Source organism: Alligator mississippiensis, chromosome 2 (genome assembly GCF_030867095.1).
Source record: "Alligator mississippiensis isolate rAllMis1 chromosome 2, rAllMis1, whole genome shotgun sequence".
NCBI classification, from domain to species: domain Eukaryota; kingdom Metazoa; phylum Chordata; order Crocodylia; family Alligatoridae; genus Alligator; species Alligator mississippiensis.
Genome location: NC_081825.1, coordinates 198,451,952 through 198,475,398, shown reverse-complemented (window position 1 = coordinate 198,475,398; position 23,447 = coordinate 198,451,952). Strand labels below are relative to the sequence as shown.

The following is a 23,447-nucleotide window of genomic DNA, read 5'->3' as shown; positions in this document are numbered from 1 at the left end:
CCCATGTTACACAGTTAAAATATTAACACTATTTATTTTTAAATAATCTTTTTATTCAAGTAACAAAAATAAATTGTCAAGGAAGGGAAAGTATCTTCAGATGATATTGAAATAATAATATAACATTTTAGGCATCAACTTTTCTTCAGGGCACACTAACATGGACCACTGTTTTAATATGAGTTATCACTGACTTGGGTGATACTTTGCATAAACATTGAGGCTTACCTTTGGAAACCTCAATGCAGAATCAGGTTCACAGAATGGAAATATTGGTGAAATTGTATTATTATAATGTTGGATTTTTTAAACTTAATTTTGAAATAAGAGGTTGATTAAGCAAGGGAACATAGAATAAATAAGCAAGGAAACGTAGAATAAATATTGTGCTCCCTTTAAAAATGTAGATGCTAGAGTTTGTGGAGACCAACAGGAATTCAAGGGTACTTTGTGATATGTCTACACATGTCTTCTACTTTAATTTTTTTTTCTCTACTGGAATGTATACTTAAGAATATTAAGATTAAGGACTAGCTTATTATAAAAATACTGTTGTATATTTTTTTTAGTAATTATCAGTGATTGCCTTCCCTGAATAGTGATTATATATTTTCATTTAACTTTCTAGGCTTGTCTTGGCTTGATCTACACTGTGTATGTGGACAGCCTGAGTGTGTCGTTGGAGAGTCTCATTGCAAATCTCTGTTCGTGCTTTGTCCCTGCTGCGGGAGGGTCTCAGGTAAATGGATAAAAGGGTATTTTTCCAGTTAATTTAATTTATGAAGAAAACAAAAACTGAATTCTTTAAATATTTTTATTGAAAAAAGGATCATAGTTCAGTTGAGTCCTGTCCCTATGGCCTGTTTTCTAAAGATAGCAAAAATTCCATTCCTGGATAAGGTCAGAGGGTTAATTTTGTCACTGGATTTGTCTTTACAAGGCATCGTAACAAATCAAGTCATTTGTATAAGTATAATTTTTTTTTAATCCTATGTATTCAGAATTGATTTTAAAATATTTTTATGGGGCTCTTTGTCTACAACTGTCATATGCCCTACTTTTTCATTCCTTTTATTCTGGAGTGGCAGTAGTTTAGAATTTCATTGGCATTTTAAGATCATTGATATGATATTGATAATTATTCCAGACACCTAATTTTTTTTTAAATTGAATTAGTAACTTTACACATTTTTATTTATTTCCATTTATCAAATGAAATTTAGGGACCCAAGATTCACCATATATTAAAAAGAACAGAATAAACAAAGGGTTGCTCATAAATATATCCATCTTACACAGTTCTCTCCTGCAAGCCTTGAAAAAACACCAATCCATTATAATTCTTGTCTATATAGCAGGAATGTACTATGTAATGATCTATCATAAGATAAGTTTGCAATAACAATATAAAAGATTAGTCAATTGTAACATATGGTGAACTTAGAAATTAAAGACAGGGAAAAATAGCATATTCTGCCAATATGGCTGCTTCTGACCTCTCAGTGCACAAGCCACTGAATAGCAACTCGACAAGAAGAAAAAAACATTTCTTGAGTATTGAACTATAAGCAACTCCAGTGCTATAAATAAAATTGATTGAATGTATTATAGGCAGAAATCAGGCTTATAGTCTTCTGGTATCTGATATTTTAACCACTACAATGCATAGTAACTGCTGACAAATAGAAACAAAAATCACTCATTTTTGTAAAAACGTTACCTAAATAGTATAAGCTAGTAAGAGTCATGAATAATTATTTTTTGTGGTTCTAATTTCATTGATGATATTTGGGATATTTATTTTAAGGAGTTTGGACTTATTTGTTAATATATATATTTAAGTGAGGAGAAATTACATTTTACGTTCTTACTTATTGCAGTATTTTGTGGACTTAGAATCCTGGAGTTCATACAAACTACTTATGTACCATATTGACTCAAATACAAGATGTGTTTTTTTCCCCCCCAATCATCACAGGGGGAAAAAGCCCCTTGTCTTATAATCACATACAAAATCTTATTAAATATATTATTTATCATTAACCTGCTGCAAAAAGCAGCATGTGCTTAGTAATGGAAAGTAAATGAAGCTGATTAGTTGCAGCCAACACTGAGCATGACTATAAAACTCATGGCCCTTAAATATGTGGCAAACATCACTAAATGGGGCCCCGACAATTCACCCAGAATTTCTCTGTCGGCCCCTCTCAGCTCGTTGCATGCGATTAGTGTGGCCTTACCTTCCATGAGGTGGAGCTGGACCAGGTTGCCCTGCACCTCATCTAAATCTAAAGTTTTGGAGAATCCCAGTGCTGACGACATGAACCCCTGGTTTCAGTCATGAGTGGGGGGCTAATAGCATATGGATCCTTTGTGAGGGGTATTTGGAGTACATTCATACATTGAGTAGTGCTGAGGTGGGTCACTATGGGTTGAAACACTTTTGACTCTGGTGGGGCCCAACCCAATGAACTATATGGTAAATCATGAGCCTTTTGTCTTTGGACTAATATCATGTGTAGTTTGTAGGTACAAAAGAAGTTGTAGGGACAGAAGGCAAGGGGTTACTTGTCCCCCCAGATTTATTTTTCCTCCTGTTGCAGTCGGAGTGGGAGAAATTCAAGGCAGATCTCTAATAATTAGATTCTATACGTGGAAAATTATAATACATTTATAATTTTCCCATATATAGAATCTAATTATTTGGAGGGTCATCACATATTTGAGTATATATGGTAATATGATCTAATGTAACCTCATTCAATAATATTTAACTACATTCACTATGCTTTTTGAGCTAGTGGCAAATTACAAGAAGCTTATTATTAGCACAGAAAGACTATTTCAAATAAAGCAACACACCTCTGAAGTCCTTTCTTCCTTTCTAATTGTTTTCTCTGTGCTAGCTTAACTGTTATATGCAGGAGACAGGATTATTGTGCAGCTTGAGCTGGTTCTTATATTTTGCCCAGAAAATAGTGAGACTTGTCATCATTCTAATATCCCCTGGCTGAGTTTTGCTAGTCGTCAAGAGTAAACACGGATTTGGTAGAGCCAGTTTATGGAGTGCCTTAAAATTCTAACCTTTCAGCTCTGCAGGGAGATGCTTTCTGTCACAATCTGCCTGAGTTGGGACTCTGCTGCTGATTTATACATTTGATATAGGTGGCTTAAACTCACTTACAATCAGCAGAACAGCAGAGTTACGGTTATAACTGGCTTTGTAATGTGTCTGTTTCATTTAGTGCTGTCAGTCCCTAACCTCTATCAGTGCCAAAATCACATACACAGTGTAACATCTAGAAAAACTCTCTCCTATACTGATCCCTTATCACAATATTGACATTGCCTCTATCTAATATGCAGGAATAGGATGCATTTTTCAAGTATTGGAGAAGTCATATTTTCAATGCATCTTTCAGGGTGCAAAGCTAGGTGGGTTTGTTCATTTGTGTAAATGAGTCAACTTCATAACGAGTCTCCAAAATTACAATTCAAAATAGTTAAATTGAATTTAATATACTCTTCTGTGTATATTGTTTCTTCTTCTGTCAGTTTTCAATCTTCTTGAAACCCTTCTAGTTTCCACTTCATGCTTGTTTTGATCCCCACCCCATTTTGTAGGCATTATTTGTTAAACAGGAAAAGTATCACTCAGCTAGCTTAACAGATGAAAGCATCTCTGTTGCTGTGACATGCTCCCTCTTCCTTTAACTCAGAGAAGTAGATAGTTGCACTTACATAACACCCTTTGTTTCTGATAGGGGCAAGAAACTAGGCTAAGGATTTCTTGAGGAGCCCAAACTGTGCTAGGTTGTACAGATAACTTACATTGCAGTAACCTATGTGAGCTAATATTTATTTGTTTAATTCTTGCCATAGGAAAAAAGTTTGGAAGAATAGTAGATACTTACCGTAGTATAAATAGGAAAGTTTGCAAGATCTCATCAGTATTTGTTCACAATCCTTTTAACATTGGCTCAGTCAGAAGACTATAGACAGTGGGCACTTGTACATGTGACAAAATTGGCCTTTTAAGTGGTTTAATTGCCCTTAACGTTTTAATGGTGTCACTGTTTACACCTGCAGCAGCATATTACTTTTTAATTTTGTCACACTGTACACATGTGGCGGTGTATTTCGCTTTAAATAACTTTGTTATGTAGAAAAGTAAAACACATCCAATATATTTTAGTTTGCTACATAGCAAATTTCAGCAATACATCCGGAAAAGGCATCGGGGACAGTGCATGGGGTGCTGGAAGCCCAGGAATGCTTAAGGAAGGCTTGGCAGGCTTCCAGTGCCCTGTGCACCATCCCTGCCGCCTTCTCTGGCTGCCAGCACACCCATCCGCTCTCCTGTCACCTTCCCGCACTGCCCCAGAGGCAAGGTAGCCAATTCCTGGGTGATCCCAGGCAGCGGGTAGGGGCTGCTTGGCCTATCAGCAGCTCACCACCCCCACTCCACCCCCCCCCCACCCCTGGGCCACGGTAGACCTATGCAGGCTCCAGGAGGAGAAAAAAAGGATCAGGCCCCTCACCACTTCTTCCTTTTTTTTTTCGTCAGCGGAGCCTGCCCACACGAGCTCCTGAGCTGTGGGTGGGCCCAGTCCTTCCCTCTGCAGCAGCAACACCTCCCAGGACTGCTCGGGCGGGGTGCTAGCAGGCAGGTGCTGCCCAGGGGGGCGCTGGCACCAAGGATAGAAGGCCCAGGCCTGCTGGCAGCCTGCCCCTAAGCTGCGGGAGAGGTGGGCAGGCTCTGGAGGGAAACAAAAGGATCAGGCCCCTTGCCACTTCTTTTTTTGTGGCGGAGCCTGCCCACGGCTGGGGGTGGTGAGCTGCCGGCAGGCCATCACTGTTTCGTAACAGTGACAGAAGTCCCTAAATTGAAATGGTGAGTTTTTAATCGACACAATTAAAAACCCACCGTATCAGTTTAGGGAGCACTGAACCCCTGTCACGTGTACGAGCGCCCAGTGACTGCCAGCAGGTTCCTTCCACAGTCAGCAGGTTCCTTCCTTGTCTAGTTTTCCTTCCTCGCATCCTCACTTATATCTTTGTTTCAACACTGCTAATTAGCAGTTTCCCCCTCAGACAGGTAAAATATCAATTTCTTTGAAGTAAGAATGCCAAATTGGAGGCCAAAGGAAATGTTGTTAGTTTTCTGGAAAGTATCTTCCACACGACTAATACTTTTAGATTTTGGACATTAGGGGTACCCTCTAATATTTTTAGAACAAGATAAAGAAATTCCAAAAATGTTTGAGCACAGGTAAAAATAACTGACCCACCAATTAGTTTATCGGTAGAGTTTGCATTTATGAAATTCAAACACATTCCACATCTGCAAAGTTTTAATAACATTTTTAGTGCTAATGAAATCTCTAGAAAAGTGGATTTAGCCATATATAAAATTTTAACTCTGTAATTATTAGATTTCATTCAGTAGCTGTGAATATCAGACTAAAAAAGTAGGTTAACATAATATGAATCTTGTGTCGGACATAATGATATGATTCTTGGAAATGGCCTGTAACTAATGCACTCCATTTTTAGTTACCAGAGGGATACCAGTAAATGAAATGTCTGCTAAGCTGTTGAGGACAGAATCATGTCCTTACTCCAGTTTATTTTATTTACTTTTCTAGATTTAAAATTAATTATATTATCTGTTTTAACTGAAATTAAGTTTATTGCTGATAGGGAAACCGGTATAGTTCTGATAATTCTGTGCACACTGAAAGAACTCAGAACAGAACACTCTTTCAGATGTATTTTATCTGTAGTCTGGTGAAAACAGCCTGATGTAAGGATATTGTATTTTGAGTTTTCACATTTTCAGCTGTATATGCATTGCTGAATTAATTGAATCTGGAATTATACTGTTATGAAGATCTAAATTATAACATAGAAAGGATGTTGGGCATAAAATATTTCTTATAATGACACCAACCATCTTTTCATGTGGTTGTATCAAAGATGTGGAAAGATCAATGGTATGAATTAATATAAGAAAAACTGAAAGAATATAAATTACTCATTATAATTAGAATAGAGCCATAAAGATTGGCAGATCTTTTACTGAAACTTTTTTTTTTAATCACGATTTTAAAACTCATCTCTAAGTTATGTATTATGGTAGTTAACTTAGGTAACGTTTAAAATTCATAATTTCATAACCTGTAATTTCAAGAAATTTCACAACCTAGTGACCCTGAACTCAGTTGTTTCCCTGTTTCCTAGTAACAAAACGTCTTATTCTGCTGTTAGTGTGTTTTTAACCATTTTTCTGTTCTTTGCGGTTTTTTAGACTATATTCTAGTAAACACCTTTTCGATTGGGTTGAAATCCTTCAAGGGAATCAATTCATAATTATTTAAACTGTTCAATTAAAATCCCTTTAAAGGAGGTTGTGGTCACAATTTATGTTCAAGCTGCCATTCTGTAGTCCATATTTTTTTTTACTATTTTGTGTATTAGAATTCAGCTAACTATCTATCCAAGCCATTTGACTTGTTTAAATATGTAAAGTTTATCAACATAAACTAAAAAAATTATTAATTTTAATAAATTAAGCTAGAAGATATCCAAGTGATGCATATAGTTACTGATGATAATAGTAAGTATTGAATGGAGGGGTTAATGCTGATCAGTGGCTTGCATTATTGAATGGCTCTCCTTCTGGAGATGCTTAGGACCTAAATGTTGTCTCATTAAACTTGCTGCCTACCATCCTATGCAGCGAACTTTAATTACCAACATATTGAAGTTTAAATCCCCAACATGTAAGAAGTGTATGAAGTTGAAATATATAAATAGCAATAACACTTTATACTCCATGCTTTCTCTGAATAAGAGAGTTCATTCTGTATTAACAATGTCTCTATCTACAGAAACTGTTTTCTTTGGGAGCAGGAGACAGACAACTGATACAAACTCCTTTACATGATAGTCTTCCTGTTACAGGCACAAGTGTGGCTCTTCTCTTTCAACAACTGGGTATGTCTTTTCTTGATTTGTTTATAGTCATTTACTAAAAGCTACAGAGTGGCCTCCCCTGTAATTCAGTCATGCTAGGTCATATATAAAAAAAGACCGCATTGTAACATGTATTTGTTTTCAGTGGAAAAAATAGCTAGTAATGCTTTTTTTCTGTTTATCTGACTTATGTATAAACTGTTTCTTTGCATCCTGTTTTTGGAATTTATCTCCAGCATTACACAATATCTGCAACTATTGTAGATGGAACAAAGTCTGGTCTACATTTCATTACAACTGAATCCTTTAGTGTGTGTTCTTGGCTATGGACCCAACAATGTACCTAGCAAAGGAGAGAGAAATTATGGAATAAATGCAATTTAAAATTAATTAAAAAGTCATGTTACACTAACATGAATAGCTAAGTAAAATACATAATATTTCTCTAACACAGCCCATGTCAAATACTAATTTCTTAGTTACTGTAGTGATAGCTGAGGGTAGCAGGCCCATTTTCTTCACTCAGGTTCCACACTGAAAAACAAAGACTGCTACGGGTTTCAACAGTAATCCTAACTTCCTCAGTAAGCCAGTCCTAGTTCTGACCCATTCTTGCCATTCCCCTCTTCTGTTTATGAAGCTACTTTGAAGCTCCAGCCTGTAGGTAGATGGGTTTGTGAGACGGGAAGAGGGAACTACTCTCTACATTTTAGCCTCAGGGTAAGTAATAATGAAAAGGCCTGTGGATACATGTGACTAGTAACTCATCAACATAAATGGATAATAAAAATAAATATAAATAGTTTTTACTGAGGAGGAGCAAGAAAAGTCTGACAATGTAAGGAAATCAGCCTGTAATAGCTAGCTCCTTGGGATCTACCAAAAAAAAGGAAAAATGTGTAGGACGATACAGTCTGAATGGAATCCTGCAGGGGAATCTGCCTGCAGAGAGAACTTCTAATTATTGCTGCTGGGAAAAAATAATATCCTAAAGGATGCTGTAGTCATCCTGTGCTCAGTTCCAGTAAAAAATGTGTCAGTTAATGCTTAGTAAGGACAATAGCTAGTTATGTTCTTTTTCAGTCTGGAGCTGACCATTCTGTCTTGTATTTAGTTGGGGATTTAAGAATTAGAACAGCTTTATATCTATGTACCAGATCTTGCTGCTGAAGTCTTAGTTCAAGGAAATTTTTTTCATCATATAAAATACGAGTGTGAAAAACCTTTTTCCAAACTTATTACTGGACTTGAGTTTTTTATGATAAAACTTAATGTGTCATGGTTCAAAAAGGGCTGATTAAGCCCTTGCTGTTCTGTCAGTGATAATAGACAATTTAGTGTACACTAAATAAGTAGACCCTTTGTGATGGGAGCCAATTTTACTGAAGATGTTTAGCATACTCTACCATAGCCGATTCCTCATTCTGCTTCTGTTACAGATTGCTTTCAAATGTTAAAATAAACTGTACTTTTGCGGGAATGAAAGACTGAAAAAATATAACGCAAGTTCTCAGCCAGCACGAATGCTCCCCAAGCCACAGAAAATACATGTAAGTGGTTGGAGTTGGAAAACTGGCTACAATCAGGTCACAATATTGATAAACAGAAATAAAAATGGCTATCATCTGAAGCCATAGTCAAGAATGGCTTTAATGGATTCCATTTTTCAGAAGGAAGCTTCACTTAACAACATATCCATGGGCAAATTATTCTATCTAAAACAATGGCAGCTCCTTTTACATAATTCACCTGTTTAATATGTGGCTATGGTTTAAAACCCCAGAAAGAGATACTATATGATTTCAGGCCATTACCTTAGGTAAAAAGCTCAGAAGGAACTAATAGAGCTTATGTAACAGAAAGTGAAATACAAAGTAGAGATACTACTGCATCTAGTACTAGCTCCAGCTCTAACAGATTAAACTATTTCCCTGATATTACTGAGCAGCCATCATTACACTGTAATTTGTTGACAGTGGAAGTATAGTTTAAACTGAAAACATTGTCTATATAACCATGAAGCCATTGCTAGTTGCTGACCAAAGGCTTTTAGACCTTATTGGGTAATGTATCAACTTTGAATCCCTTTCTGGTTACTCAGAGTAGAGTCAATACAGTGGTTCAAGTATGAATTCATTGCTGAACAATAATTCTAAGAGGTTTTTCTGATTAGTGTGGATTTTCTACTGAACTGTAATGAGGATAATGTTAAAGATTATTCTGAGGCAATATCTTTTTTCTGGGAACTGTAGTAAGGTTGTTTGTAACTCAAGAGTTTCTAAAGCATCACAAAAATAATATTTCCACTGGTGAGTGAAATAGATGTACTATTTAGCATTAACTAGTTCTGCTGGTATTTGATCTCCCCTAACAAATTCATATTGCATAATTCTGTGTCATGTGAAAAAGAGAATAAGGACAATAAAATACATGTATCTGAAAAGAATCAATGTACCAAGCCAGGTTGAATCCAAGACAAGTGTTTATATGAGAGAATGGACATGTGCACCCAAGGACATGTGCATTCAAAACATGGAATTGTGTAGGAGAAAAAACTACTGACCTCGTGATGGAGTTCCATGAGTTCAAAGGAACTGACAGAGCTATTTTTTTTCCTTCTTCAATCTGGTTAGGATTATAGATTGCTTACAAATGTAACCCAGCCCCCACCCGGCACGAAAAGCTCTCCCCAAAATGGGCGCTTTAAGTTTTTATCTAGAATCATAGAAAGTTAGGGTTGGAAAGGTCCTCAGGCGGTCATCTAGTCCAACCCCCTGCTTAAAGCAGGATGATCCTCAACTAGATAATCCCAGCCAAAGCTTTGGCTAGCCAGGTTTTGAAAACCCCCAAGGATGGAATTTCCATCACCTCTCTGGGTAAGCTGTTCCAGTGTTTTACTACCTTCCAACTGAGAAAATTCTTCCGAATATCTAACCTAAACTTCCCTTGATGCAACTGTATTGTCATTATAAGATGTGGAAATTTGGACAGATAACTAGGGAAGAATATAAGTACATTGCTCAGGTATGCAGGGATGAAGTCAGGAAGGCCAAAGTGCATTTGGACTTGCAGCTAGCAAGGGATGTGAAGGGTAACAGGGAGAGTTTCTACAAGTATTTCAGTAGCTAATAGCTTTTTGAATCAACTTTAGATAAAAGCACCCAAAGCCCCACTGAAGCACCCGATCTATGCAGACGCTGTGGAGCTGAGTCAAACTACCATGCTGCTTCTTCCAGGAAATCACTTTTTTATTGCTTGTAAGCATCCATAGTTGCCCAGTTACAATGCCATTCTGTGGATGTGAACATATGAAATGAACAACATTGTCCCATCTTTAATTATCAATAATAATGCTTATATCTGAATACCTCAAATTGGTTTCACCCACATGTATTATTTAACCCCATCTCAAAAAATGAGAAAATTAGGTAAAGGGGTTTAATATGACTTTTTTCCCCCAAGCAGATCAGTAACGGTATTGTAAATATAATCAGGTCATATGTATTATAATCTTACATATTAATCATAGGCCATCCATTCCTTTTTTGTAATAATATTGTTAATTTTGTTCTCCCCCCCCACCATCTCTATTTCATTACCATTTTCTTTATTTTTGCCTACTTTGTTTATGTTCTCCTGTTTTCCAGCATCCCTCTCCCTGAAGTTTTCCTTAAATGCTGCTTTCCCTCACATTTTTCTTTCCCTGAATTTTTGTAAAACTCAGTGGTCCTGTCTTTCTCATACCAGGACAGCCTCAGAAATATAGAAGTACTTCTACTGTTCAAGGCCAGTATTGTCAAAGAGAGTTGCAGAACTTGCTGGGAGACAGAATAGGACTAGTATGTTTTGTAAAATTATTTAGTTTGCCAGTTCCACAGGAAGAACTTAAGCCATTAGAAAGTGATCAGCTGGAAACATGGACCATATGCTTTTTGAGTCCCTTGCACAAGAAAATACTGTCTAAAAATAAAAAATTTTCCTTTGCCAGAAAAAGTGAATTCTTAAAAATTATTGTATTTCATTCTTCCTTGGAATGGAATTGAAAGGTTTGCCATAGCTCTGACTTCTGTTTTCAATGCTTTTTCTGAAAGTGCTGAAATACTGAATACAAGACAAACCTCTCCTCCCCCCCACAGCCCCCAATCATCAGGAAGGGGAAAAACCCCTTGTCTTAACATTGATATACAAGAAAACTTCACTAAATACATCTTCTATCATTAAACTGCTACCAAAAGCAGCCTATGCCCAATGATGGAAACCACCCTTGAAGTTGATTAAATGCAGTCAACATTGAAAATGGACCATATGGGGCAAATATAATGATAGGAACCTACCACAAGGATTGATTAGTGCAGCCCGTTGGAATAAGATATATGTTAGTGACTGCCGACTCTCTTTTTCAAGTCATGGTGAGCCATTACACTGTATACATTTTTACTTTCTCTTCACTGTCACAGCTGAGTTGCACCCTTTTTTCCCCATTTCTAGTGATTTCTGTTTCTTCACCAGCCTTAAATGCCTGGCAAACATTACCAAGTAGTTCACCTAGAATGCCTCTGTCAGATCCTCTGTCCACCTGTTGCATATAATTAGTATGGCGCCTCCTTCCATGAGGTGAGGGCACACCAAGTTGCCCTGCGCCTCACATGCATATACATTTTTGGAGCATTCCAGGATTCAGGACAAGAACACCTGGTTCCAGTCATGATTCAGGGGGCTAACTAGCACATGAATCTATAGTGAGCAATGTTGAACTATAGGTTAACCATGGCTTGAAATGCTGTTGACTCTGGTGGGGCCCAGCCCAGTGAACCATATGGTAAATCACAAGACTTTGGCTTTGGATGAACATCATGCATAGTTTGTACTATATATGAGTAGGTGTCAAAGTGTTGCTTAAAAGTATGTTTATGGAGTACCTGGGCTAAAACTTGAAGCAGTTTAAAAAAAAGGGAACATGCATCAATTCTGGATAAACTAAGTATATGGGTTCCATATGCAAATTACTACAGTAAGTTAATTTCAAGGTCATTGTTTTCAAATTTGCTCCTCCCATGTGCCCAGGAAAAGCAGAGAGTAAGGAGAGGGGGAAGGGGCTGGGGAAAGCAGAAGGCAAAGGGGCTACCTGATCCCCAGATTTATTGCCCCTCTTATAGCAGTGGGAGGAGGACAAATTCAAGGCAAACCTCCAATAATTAGATTCTACACTAGGAAAATTATACCAAATTTATACATTTTCTAGATACAGAATCTAATTATTGGGGGGCCGTCTTATAATCAAGGTCATCTTCTAGTTGAATAAATATACTACTACTGTTACACCCAGCTGGAACCAAAAAGTTCAGTACTAAAAAGTTCAGAAGTGTCAAATAATAAGAAGCTGTAACATGTAATAAAAACTAAAATAATGTTTATTTTTTTCTGTCGTCTTTTTCATGGCTACCTCCTCTCACATCTACTTTCCTTTACTCTCAATCTGTGCCTCCCATCCTGATCATTTTGTTTAGTCCAACCACCACCTATTTTCCTGCATCTTTTCTCATTTCTACAAGAATAAGGGTGCTCCCAAGAGAATTCTATATAGTGACATTGTAGAAGTTGTTCATACCTGTTCCTCCTATTCTTATTTGTGAGGGAAAACATATTTGGTGGGGTCTGTGTATCTTTTCTAGATTCTGGTTAGGAGAGAATTCATTCGGCAATGACCATTGTCAGGATACAAAGTTTGCTACACACAGAAGAGAGCCAGAGAGGCAATTAGGTATTGAATTACTTTGCATAACCCCACTCCCCCCCCGCGAAATAAGACACACACCTTGTTTTTGGAAGCAGAAGGTATGGGAGAAAAACTTCTTCCAGTCATGGCTGATTGGGTTACATAGATTAAGTTCTTCTGGAAACACAGAGTTTCCAGGGAAGTGTGGCATGCCAGGATACAGTCTTTATGAGGCACAGGAACACATTGTGTAGCAAGACAATGAGGTTAGGCCCCAGACTCCTGCAAGACTTCTTAGTAGCAAGACTCTTACTGCTTTACTGTAAATAGTTCTTTGTATACGTTTCTGTAAATAATAGCGTTCTTTCCACACCATAAGCTTTGTCCAGATATTACAGACTATGTATAGTCTGCTATGCTCACTTGCCCTGAGCCAGCATAGTTGCTTCTTCAGGCATTAGCTTATGGTGTTCAGCCAATAGCTATGGCTGCGGCAGGGTTAATATCAAACCCTGCCCTGCTTACTGGACCAGAGACAAGCAGCCATCTTGACAGCCATTAGAGCACAGTGTTTGCATGCTTCTATTCCAGTGAAGGAAAATTAGCTTCCTCACTTAAGATGTTCGCTCTGATTTTGGGGGGAAAGGTGCATGTGTTATTTGAGTAAAATTTGGTAGTTTACTAGGCTGGAAGTCATCCAAGGTATAGGCCAAGTGACTTGATACAACAAACTGAACTCCTCTAACCTGAAGCAAGAAAGCTAAAGGACCAAATGGTAGAGGCAAAATTAGACAGACAGGCGGAGGACTGAGTCGCCTGTGGGAGAAAGAGAAGCTTGTAGTGCTATGTGAGACAAAGGGCTTATCTTTATTAATAGGCCTTTGTGAATAGGGAAGTATTCAATTCAGATTTAGTCAATTCAGAGGACAGTGATTCAATGCAGGTCACTGTCCTAAATCAATTGGACTGAATCGGCTTCGGAAGTTTCGGCACCGATTCAAAGAGATTCAGTGATTTGGATCAGCTGGGGAGAGGCAGGTACAGCTAGGCTGCTGCAGATTCTCCGTGGCTCCTCCAGCTGTGCCTGTCTCTCCCTGGGCAGGGGAAGCTGCGGGAGAAGCCCCCATGGCTGCCCTGCCCAGCCTCATCCCCTGTCTGGCCCCAACCTAGTCCAGGCACTTTAAAAAACAAACAAACAAACAAAAAATCTGCACTTACCATCCTGAGCAGTGGGCAGCAGTAGGGATCACACCCCCCCAGCTTGGCACCTGTGCGGCAGCTGCCCCATAGCATGGGTGCAGCATGACTTGGCAAGACGCTGTGCATTGCCTGGCAGCTGGGGCCACTGGGGTTCAGCACTACCAGGCTCCGGCTGACAAATGGAGCTGCCCCAGCTCCCAGACAGTGCACAGTGCCCTGCTGAGATGCACTGCACCCATGCCATGGGCCAGCTGCCATTGGGGGGGGCGGGGACAATCCCCGCTGCCACCCACTGCCCCATGCTGCGTGGGGAGGTTTTGTCGCGAGCGCCCAGAGGCCCCAATTCCTGCTCCTGCAGCCAGTGACTGCGGAGCTTTAAAAAAAAAAGAAAAAAAGCCCCATACTCACCAGTTCTGGCAGCGACAGTCAGCAGCTTCTGAGGGCTCATGGCAGAGCCCCACCATGCAGCAGGGAGCAGCGGGAATCATGCCCCTCCCCCGTTTGGCACTCGCACAGCAACTGCCCTGTGGCACGGCTCAGCAGAGCGTCACACACTGCCTGGGAACTGGGGCCACTGGGGCTGAGCGCTGCCAGGCTCTGGGTGACTGCTGGAGCCGCCCCAGCTCCCAGACAGTGTGCAGCACCCTGCCAAGTGTACCCACACCATGGAGCAGGTGCCAAGAGGGGGGTGGGTGGTGATCCCCACTGCCCCCTGCTGCATGGGAGGGCTCTGCCATGAGCCCTCAGAGGCCCCTGATCACCGCAGCCAGAGCCGTTGAGTGTGGGGTTTTTTTCTTTTTTTCTTTTTGAAGTGCCAAGAGGTTGGGCCAGGTGGGGGATGGGGCTGGGCAAGGCAGCTATGGGGACATCTCCTGCAGCATCTCTGGCTGTGCCTGCCGCTGCCCCGGTGTGGGGAGCTGTGGGGGCTATGCCCTGCTGCTGCTTGCCCAGCGGCTGCGGGGGTGGAGGGAAGCACGATGCAGACGTGGCTCTCTGGCCTACATCAGCACTGGGAGTTGGGGCTCTGCCCTGCCACCACTTGCCAGCCAGTGCAGAAAACACTGGATGTTGGTGCGGCAGCACTGGGAGTGGGGCTGCCCTGCTGCCGCTTGGCCCCTTCTGCCTAGAGCAAGCCGTGCTCACATCCCACCATGGCTGGGCAAGTGGCAGCAGGGCAGAGCCCCCACTCCCAGCGCTGCTGCGCCCTCATCCTGTGCCCCCATGCCTCTCTCCCTGAGTAACACGCCACCCCCTCCAGCTGGGCAGCTTGTCCCAGCCCCAGTCTCAAGCCTTCCCTTCCTTCCCCATACCTCTTTCCTCCCCCAACCCCAACAGACTTTCCAGCAGGAGGCAGCTCTCAGCTGCCTGTTTAGTCTATGGCCAAATCTCCGAATCTGCTGAATCTTTTCTGAAGCTTTTCCAAATCGATTTGGATCTTTTACTTGGTCTCCCAATTCAATTTGGATTTGAAGATTCGGCCCCCGAAGCGGGCTGAATCTCCTCCAGATGGAATCAGCTACTGAAGCTTTGCACAGTCCTATGTATTACATCTGATTGTGCAAGGGTGAATGCTTATTGTATTTACTGGTTTCTACTCTGTGTTCTAAATGTCACCATGATGTCATGTAGCTGACATTTGGCCATAGCCAGTGCTGCTCTTAGTTTCAGGCTTGTATATTGGTACATTGCCATGTTGCGGGAAATGAGCAGGCAGCGTGCTGTTACTGTGAAACGCACAGGCATGGTCAGCAGCTGTGTAGACATTCTGTAAGAAGGTAACAGAAGCCAGAATCTCTTCCTTGTCTACACAGTAGACAGATACTGAGTACTTAAAAACATCCCTCCTTTCTGAGCGATGATAGTAAAAGGGAGCTGTAGAGAATGGGAAGCGACACCCACATGTACAAGAGACATCTGTTATGACACTTGCTTTAGGTTTCCGATAGAAATAGTCTAGGAAATAGGCATTTGAAGCAGCTGTGGATAGATCTTCTAGCAGGGACAGGAGTGCAATCTTGCTTTTTCTACCTCTCCTCCCTCAGGAAACCAGTAGTGAGGAGGTGACATATATAAAACTTCAGCTCCCAGTTGAGGACTCTCCCACTTTGCCAGGATCTGTGTATAGTAGAGGTTCTGGTGGGGTAACTGTAAATGACTTAAATCATATGATGATGGAACCACTATTTTTCTGTGGTTCTGATTGTATATTATACTGCTCTGTCTAAAATTCAGGAAATTTGCCCATTCAAATGACTTGTCTCTCTCATAAGAACTATGACAAGGCCAAGGAAAAGTTTCAGGCTTCTGATGCCCTTTTTAAAATAATAAACTATTTATACTAATACTAACTTTCAACTTTTGATTACATTTAATAAAACCCAGATGTTAATATCAAAGTTACGTCTGTCTATTCACAATGAATAGGAATGATAAAAAGATCCCAGGAAAAGAAAACAATCTGTTTCCATAGCTTCTCTTGTTCATCTTCCTTTCCTTTACAATCTAGTGAAGAGTTAAAAGCAGAGGAATGGCTGGTTCTGAAAGATGGGATCTTTTATCTTAATTTATCTTTTCCACTATTTTTCTAAGCTACAGTGCAATCTTTCTGAATATACTCATGGCTATATATTCCTTCTGAGTGTATAGATGAACGTAATAAAACACTTTTTATAGCAACTAACAATGTTTAGTGTGGCATGTTTTATTCTTCTCTGTGCAAAAAGTTGAAGCATCTCCACCTTTCTCACCCTAGATAAAAGTATTCTAATGTTTCTGCAATAGTTTAACCCCCAGTGTACTGGCTGGTATTTAGCTTTTGATCCCCTCAAATATCAGAATAAAAGAAATAAAGCACAAAATACTATTTGAACTGGTCTGGCAAAATAATAGAATGTTTATTTGTTTTGCTTTCAATGCAAAACATTAACAAAACATGAGAAAATATAATTAGAGAAATTTTTCCAAGATGAAGAAATCACTTTTATAAAATATCTCTTTATTTAGGAAATATGTGCAACGTGACCAATCATTACCGCATGTGTACCAAAAATAGTGAGAACCATTATAAACATAAATGTTCACATTTGCTTGGAGAAATATTGTACAATGATATACACATCAAGCTTTTCTGTTTGGCAAGATGATACCACCTAGAGGGTCATCCTCCCTGTACCACTGGGGATACTTTGTTTCTGAGTATAATATCCCACCCCCCACCTGGCCTCCCCTTTAGGTAGGCATTAAGCTGTATTTAGGGAGTATGGTCCCAAGATGTTTGTTTGATAATAAACCATAAAACATCAAATTGAAATATTTTCAGGCCAAAGACTAGCTCTTTTTATTTTTAAAAAAATATTATTAAATGAACCAAGAACGAGTTGACAAGAGGCAGATTTTAGCTGTCCTCCCTAATCCTGAAAATGATTTCATCACTAAGGGTTGGGCTAGAGTAGCAGCAGCCAACTAATTTATTTTTAAATCTGTAACTCTACTAACATTGGGGCTTACGGGATGCACTTATTTCCCTGTCCTGTCTCTCTTTGCCCTTCATTCAGCTGGTAGACATCCAAGGCAGATCAAGGAAGCATTAAAACTTTGCAGCTCTTGACAGATTTATTCTTTATTCCATCCAGAGGTTTGAGATGAACTTTAGAGACCACATATGAAAAATTGTGCTACCTAGGCAGAAGCTAGTTACCTGAATCTGAGAGAGTGACCCACAAAGCCCCTACCTAACCACTTGGAATTCCACAGTGAAACTTTTGAAGCTTTTGCCAGTTATACAGGCACCTACAACTTCCATTTCAGTATGTAACCAGAACTGCTTCCATGTTGCCTCAGCCAAGCCTCTCATCATATATTTTATGCCTAACGCTGTTTGTGTTCACAAACTACGTGTCCCTGCATCATAGTCCCCGGGGGGGGGGGGGGGGGGGGAGGCATACTGAAAACATGATTGATACCACTTGAGTTCAGTGCTCATTGACACTTTCATTCAGAAATATGGCTAGAGAAAGACAGGATGGTGGTCATCTTATATGTAGTAGTCTAATCATAAAGACACTAGCTCAGGAAGTGAAAGACTCTCCTTAGCCTAGTGGGGTTCAAGTGCAGGTCTCACTTCTTAAGGTAGTGCCCTTAACCACCAAACTATAGGCTGAGGTGCACAGAGGGCACTCCTCCCTACTTGCTGAAATTAGGCCACTATGTCAAAAGTATCTTACGTCATGGGGCTCTAAGGAGAGCAAACAAGTGGTATATCTCTTGCTCAGAGGAGGGAAGTGTATTCTGGTTCCTGCTTTTAATTCTGTATATGTGTTTTTATCCAATGTATGTTCAATGAAAAAGTGCATAAGCAGTTTCTGCATCTAAAGGGAACTTAGGCACTTAATTGGATTTGTGGATTCCACTTCTAGAGGCAGACGCTTAACTTTTAGGCACAGGAATACTCAGCATCATAGTGGCTCAGGTCTCCCTTTTGATCTTGTCTCATATGTTCCAATTCTGCTGAGAAAAAGGCTATTTGCTATTGATGCATTGGATTTTCAGTGGTTCTTGGATCAGGCATTTAGACATAGTTATAGATATATTTTTACAACCCGATAATTTAATTATGTTTCTTCTTAGACAGGTCTGGTCTTTAACAAGATATCATTTAGTCATTCTGCAAAGTTCTCAGATAAAAAATATGATCTGACACGTATGAAACTGTACAACAGGTGGTTGTATCATATGTAGAATTATTCCAAAGAAATTGTGAATGAATGAGCTAAGTGGTATATTTTGTAATTCTGTGATGCTTCCTCTTTTAATATTTTTGCATTTATTAAAAAAAAAAAAAAAAGCATTTGCCTTAGGTTTACTTAAGCATAACTTTTAAACAGAATATTTCGTTTGATTGCTTGTTGCCTTTTTCCTCATGGAAACATCTTACAGAAGACATGCTTAGAAAGACTATTAAAAATATAGTTCTTAATTACTATGACTATCGCACAACATTTATTCGGAAAGGAAGGAAATAGAAAAACCTGAATACCCAGTGCTCCAAGTTAACTAACTAGTTGCAGTTAATTTGTAAAATGCCATTCTTACTTAAATTATTTGCACTGTTATCCTTGCATGGAATTAAAGAAAAAGCTCAGCAGTTTAGTGCCATAGCTAGGCGCTGGTTCACAAGGACTTTAGTGACTTCTCTTTGCCACTTCTTATTGGTTTCCCTCAAATTGGCACCCAGTGCCATTGCACAGGCAGTGCGAGGGTGCCCAGTGCCATTGTACCACTGGCACCACCCTTGCTACAGTTCTGAAGTAGCTACAGTATCTAGAAATAAACAGTGAACACTTCAAAAAACATAGACAAGAAAGAGTCTGAAAGAAGATAAATTATCAGTGATGTACTTGTTGGTAATAGCTTTTTGTTAGTCATGTTGTTTTCTTGAATGAACTTGGATTTTTTTAGACTAAATAGCCTGTTTTTAAGCCTTTTGTTTTTCTTTGTTTATGCCATAGATCATGGCATGTCAGTGTTTGTTGAATTTATGGTACTTATCTAAAGGATGTGACACGAGTATGTTGAACATTCTTTCTGAACCATGACAATATGTTAGTCTTAGCAAAAGAGCATATTTGTGCTAATGCACATAAGCATATCCTAAAATAATAAAGTTGTGTAAAATTTCCATTGACCAAATAATGCCTTTTTCTTTATGTAAAAACTGAGTTAAAGTGATTTGCAGAGCCTTGCTTTTGTATCCAGTGTATAGTGAATCTCATTCAGAAAGTGAAATGGATATAGATTTTAATAAAATCCCTTAAGTATAACTGTCTCTTTCAGTCCACGCAAGTATACCTGTTCTAATAAAAATTGGAGACCAAAGACACAATGCCTATAGTCACTGAAGAATGAAAAAACCCCACAAAACTATAAATCTTTTTGTATACATGTAGCGGTTGCACCTTCAGGCAACATTACCTCCTTTTATTTGTTTATGTGTTTTGCTTTTCATGTTTTCCATTACTGATTTGGGTTGAGCAATCTCCAGTATTAATAAATTAACTAAAGGTTCTCCTTCTATACTGGGCTAATTCCTCTGGGGAAATGTAAAAATTTTTCACTACATTACCAGGAGGTTGGGGATGTAAAATGACATTTCTGGCTCCCATGGCAACCTACCAATACAGCACAGAGATTCCAATACCGGCAACCCCCACTTAGCGCTCTTAATTGGTTCCAGAAAAACTGAGAGTTAAGTGAAACCCATTTGCCCATAGGAATGAATGTAAATATAGGTAATTGGTTACTGCCACTTCTCGCTGCTCCTTCTTGCCACCGCCAACCTCTCCCCACTAGTCTGCTGGCTGCTCCAGTCCTACATGCCAGCCCGGGCCTGCACTCCTGCTGCCCCTCCCTGGGCCACCGCCAGCCCTGGCCCTGGGCACCAACACAGACCCTGCGCTGATGCCCATCCCCCCCGCTCACCTTTTCTCGCTTCCTCTCCCCACCCATCCACCCACCCGCTGGCCACTCCAGCCCCACGTGTCAGCCTGGGCACTGGCACTTCTGCTGCCCCACTCTGGGCATGGGCACCTGCCAGCCCTGGCCCCGCACTTCTGCTGCCCCACCCTGGGTGCAGGCCTCCGCTGGCCCTAGCACTGGGCACTGACACAGGTCCCACACTCCTTGCCACTGCTACTGCTTTGGCTGGTGAATTCAGACTGGTGGGCAGTGGAGCATCCCACAGGAGTGGGGTGGATGTTTGCAGCTGCCTGGGAGCCGGGGGTTTTGCAGCCTCCTGGCTGGCTGCAAACCTGACCCTGCTCCTGGCCAGCTGCATACCCCACCCCCCTTGTGGAATGCTGCACCGCCCCACCAGTCTGAGTTCACCAGCCACACCTGGTTTCTCCCCACCCCCACTCGCTGCCACTTGCCCCCTTCCCCCCACTTGCTGTCACTCACCACACTTGCTGCCACTGCTACTTCTCCCTGCCTTTCCACTGAAACTAGCTAATTCCACTGAGTGCTACAGCAAAACTGGCTGAGCGCTCAGTGAAATCAGGTATCAAATCTAAATGAGCACTATACCAAAATAGTGCTAACATAAACCGTGTTAAGCAGGGGTTCCCTGTACACTATTGCTTTCCCTGTGGCTCTAGCCTTTTTAGCAAAGGCATATGCTATTTACTCAATTCCAAGGCAAGATTTTTTTCCTTCATTCAGCATGGGGGGAAAGGTGGGCAGCAGGAGTAGGGACAAGCACTGGCAGAGAAGGCATTGGGGGAGGCAAGGTGCAGGGTTGAGGGGGGACCAGCAGTGGAACTAGGGTAGGGACTAGGGTCAGGTTGCCTGTATCCCCTGCCCCACTTGCTGCTGCTTTCCTGCCATAGCAGTGTGGAGGGATGAACTTAAGATGCCTCTACAAGAATTAGATTCTATACATGGAATATTATAAGAAACTAGCGAATTGCCCATCAAGAATGATGGGTGCGGATGGAGTGCTGTGCACCACCACCCTGCACTGCTGCCACCTCCCAGAAGGGGGGGGGGGGCAGAAGCTTGCACACAGCAGCCACTGCTGCTGCTCTGCATCCAGCCCTGCCTCTGTCCACCCCACAACACCCCCTCCCCCCCCGCCTTTGGCCGTCTGTCTCCGTGTCTGTCTGTGCGGAGCACTCTGATTGGTTGTTTCAGTAAGCATTGTGATTGGCTGCTGAGACAACCAATCACAGTGCTCCAAGAGCATTATGGACAAACAGACAGATGGACTAAGCCCTTATAATATATAGAATTTATCATTTTCCATATGTAGAATTTAATTTTTGGAGGGTCATATTAAACTGAAGTAGTCTTGGATTCAGGTAAATATTGTAAAATGGAGCAGTGATTCTCAACCAAAGGTGCCATGAGATCCTTTGAAGGGTGTCACAGGGTGCAAGGAGGTAAGCACAGGCTGGTACTAGGCAGCTTCTTCCTCTCTCCCTATTGCCCAGGACCTGTGCAAGGAAATAAGCACTGTCATGTATACATACATTAGTGTTAGAAATGGGGTGCCACTCAATTCACCAAACTTACAGAGGGGTGCCTGGAGCTGAAAAAGTTTGAGAACCACTGAATCAGAGCAGTCACCAGTGCTCAGCCTAGCCTAGGCTGAATCTATAGATCTGTGCTCAATACCTTTAGGTTTGACAGTAAAAGCGTAAGCTTTATAGGTATGGATTAAACATGGTTTAAATGAACACCATAATCTTGCCCTTGAATGAAGCTTTCTTCCTACTTTGTTAGAATATCCCCTCTGCTGCAAATGTGGCTTTTTTTCTTTTCCCTATATTTCACTGATTTCAGAGCACTTTAGTGGGTTCCTGGTCCACCTTTATAATAGTTTGCTTAGTTTTCAGTTAGCTTAACATCTTTATTTTATTATTTTTCTTATATTAAATGAATCTAGAACCATCATTCAGCAAACCACCATTGAAACAGGTCACAGTCTTAGAAGCACTGAGGATGCCTTAGCAAAATTCCAAATAACAATAGCGCCAAAGTGAGATGTGTGCCTGCAGGCATCCAACGTATGAACTCCTTTTTATATTTTCATATTTTACTGACGTATATCCTGTCTTCAGAGCTAGATGTTCCCAGAATATATTACATGTCTCCCGCATTTTCTGCAAGATTTGCTAATTTTGCAAGAAGGAATAATCTTATCTTTTGTGGTTAACTCTGGTTTTCAAAATAAAGGAAAACCCAGACTACTGCTAAAATTTTATATAGTGCACCTTTATCTAGTGAAGAGGTGACATGGTTTAGTTAGCAGCACAATCAAATGAAAAGAATAGGTCACCTATCTTGGGTGGGTCGCCCATCATCAGGAAAGTGGGCTGCCCTGGAAGGGAAATCTAGGTATCAGTAAAGGTGAAGGCTCTGCCTTAATCATGAAAGATTACAAAATTATGAAACCAGAGGTTGCTGGAAATGAATTGACAGACCCAGAAGAGGTTGCAAAGGTTCAGGCAATTTGAATATGAATTCATTATCTGCATACTTACTAAAACTGATTTGGCAGGGTTTTTTTAGACTCGTTACATACAAAAAATCTTGAGTGCTGTATAATGTATAAAACTATTCTAAAGCAAGTTCTTTAATGTTGTTAATAATTCAGCCACTGTGAACACTGTGATATTAAGACAATGATACCTTCATGGTGATCATGGGAAAGCTGGAAGTTGCAGCTAGTACAGAAGCTCTACCTTCTGACAGGGGTGGGTTGCCAGTAACACATTACTTCAGTGTTTCAGAGTCTCCACTGGCTCCTAATAACTTTCTGGGCACAATTCAAGGCATTAGTTTTGACTGCTTTGTCCCCTCTGATCAATTGCAGTTCTTACTGTCAGCTAAAAGTAACCTTTGGCAAAAATACCATCAATGCACCAAATTTGTTTGGCAAAAATCATGGGAGTTTGTTCTCAGTAGTCACCCCTCAGCTTTGGAACTTGAGGCCCGCTAGAGCCTGAGACTGGATATCTTCCAGAAGCATTGTAAAAACTTCCAATTTGGGCAGATA

The 23,447-nt window shown here is 40.6% G+C and overlaps 1 protein-coding gene across 3 annotated transcripts in view; it reads left to right on the top strand.

The window, feature by feature from the left end:
- SBF2 (SET binding factor 2) overlaps positions 1-23,447 on the top strand; it is a 487,110-nt gene that overhangs the window by 224,801 nt on the left and 238,862 nt on the right. For all 3 annotated transcript variants that reach the window (XM_019476811.2, XM_019476810.2, XM_059722672.1), the window contains 2 exons: positions 629-739; positions 6,894-6,999. In XM_019476811.2, the coding sequence (XP_019332356.1) occupies positions 629-739; positions 6,894-6,999 (217 nt within the window). The remainder of the gene's footprint in view (positions 1-628; positions 740-6,893; positions 7,000-23,447) is intronic.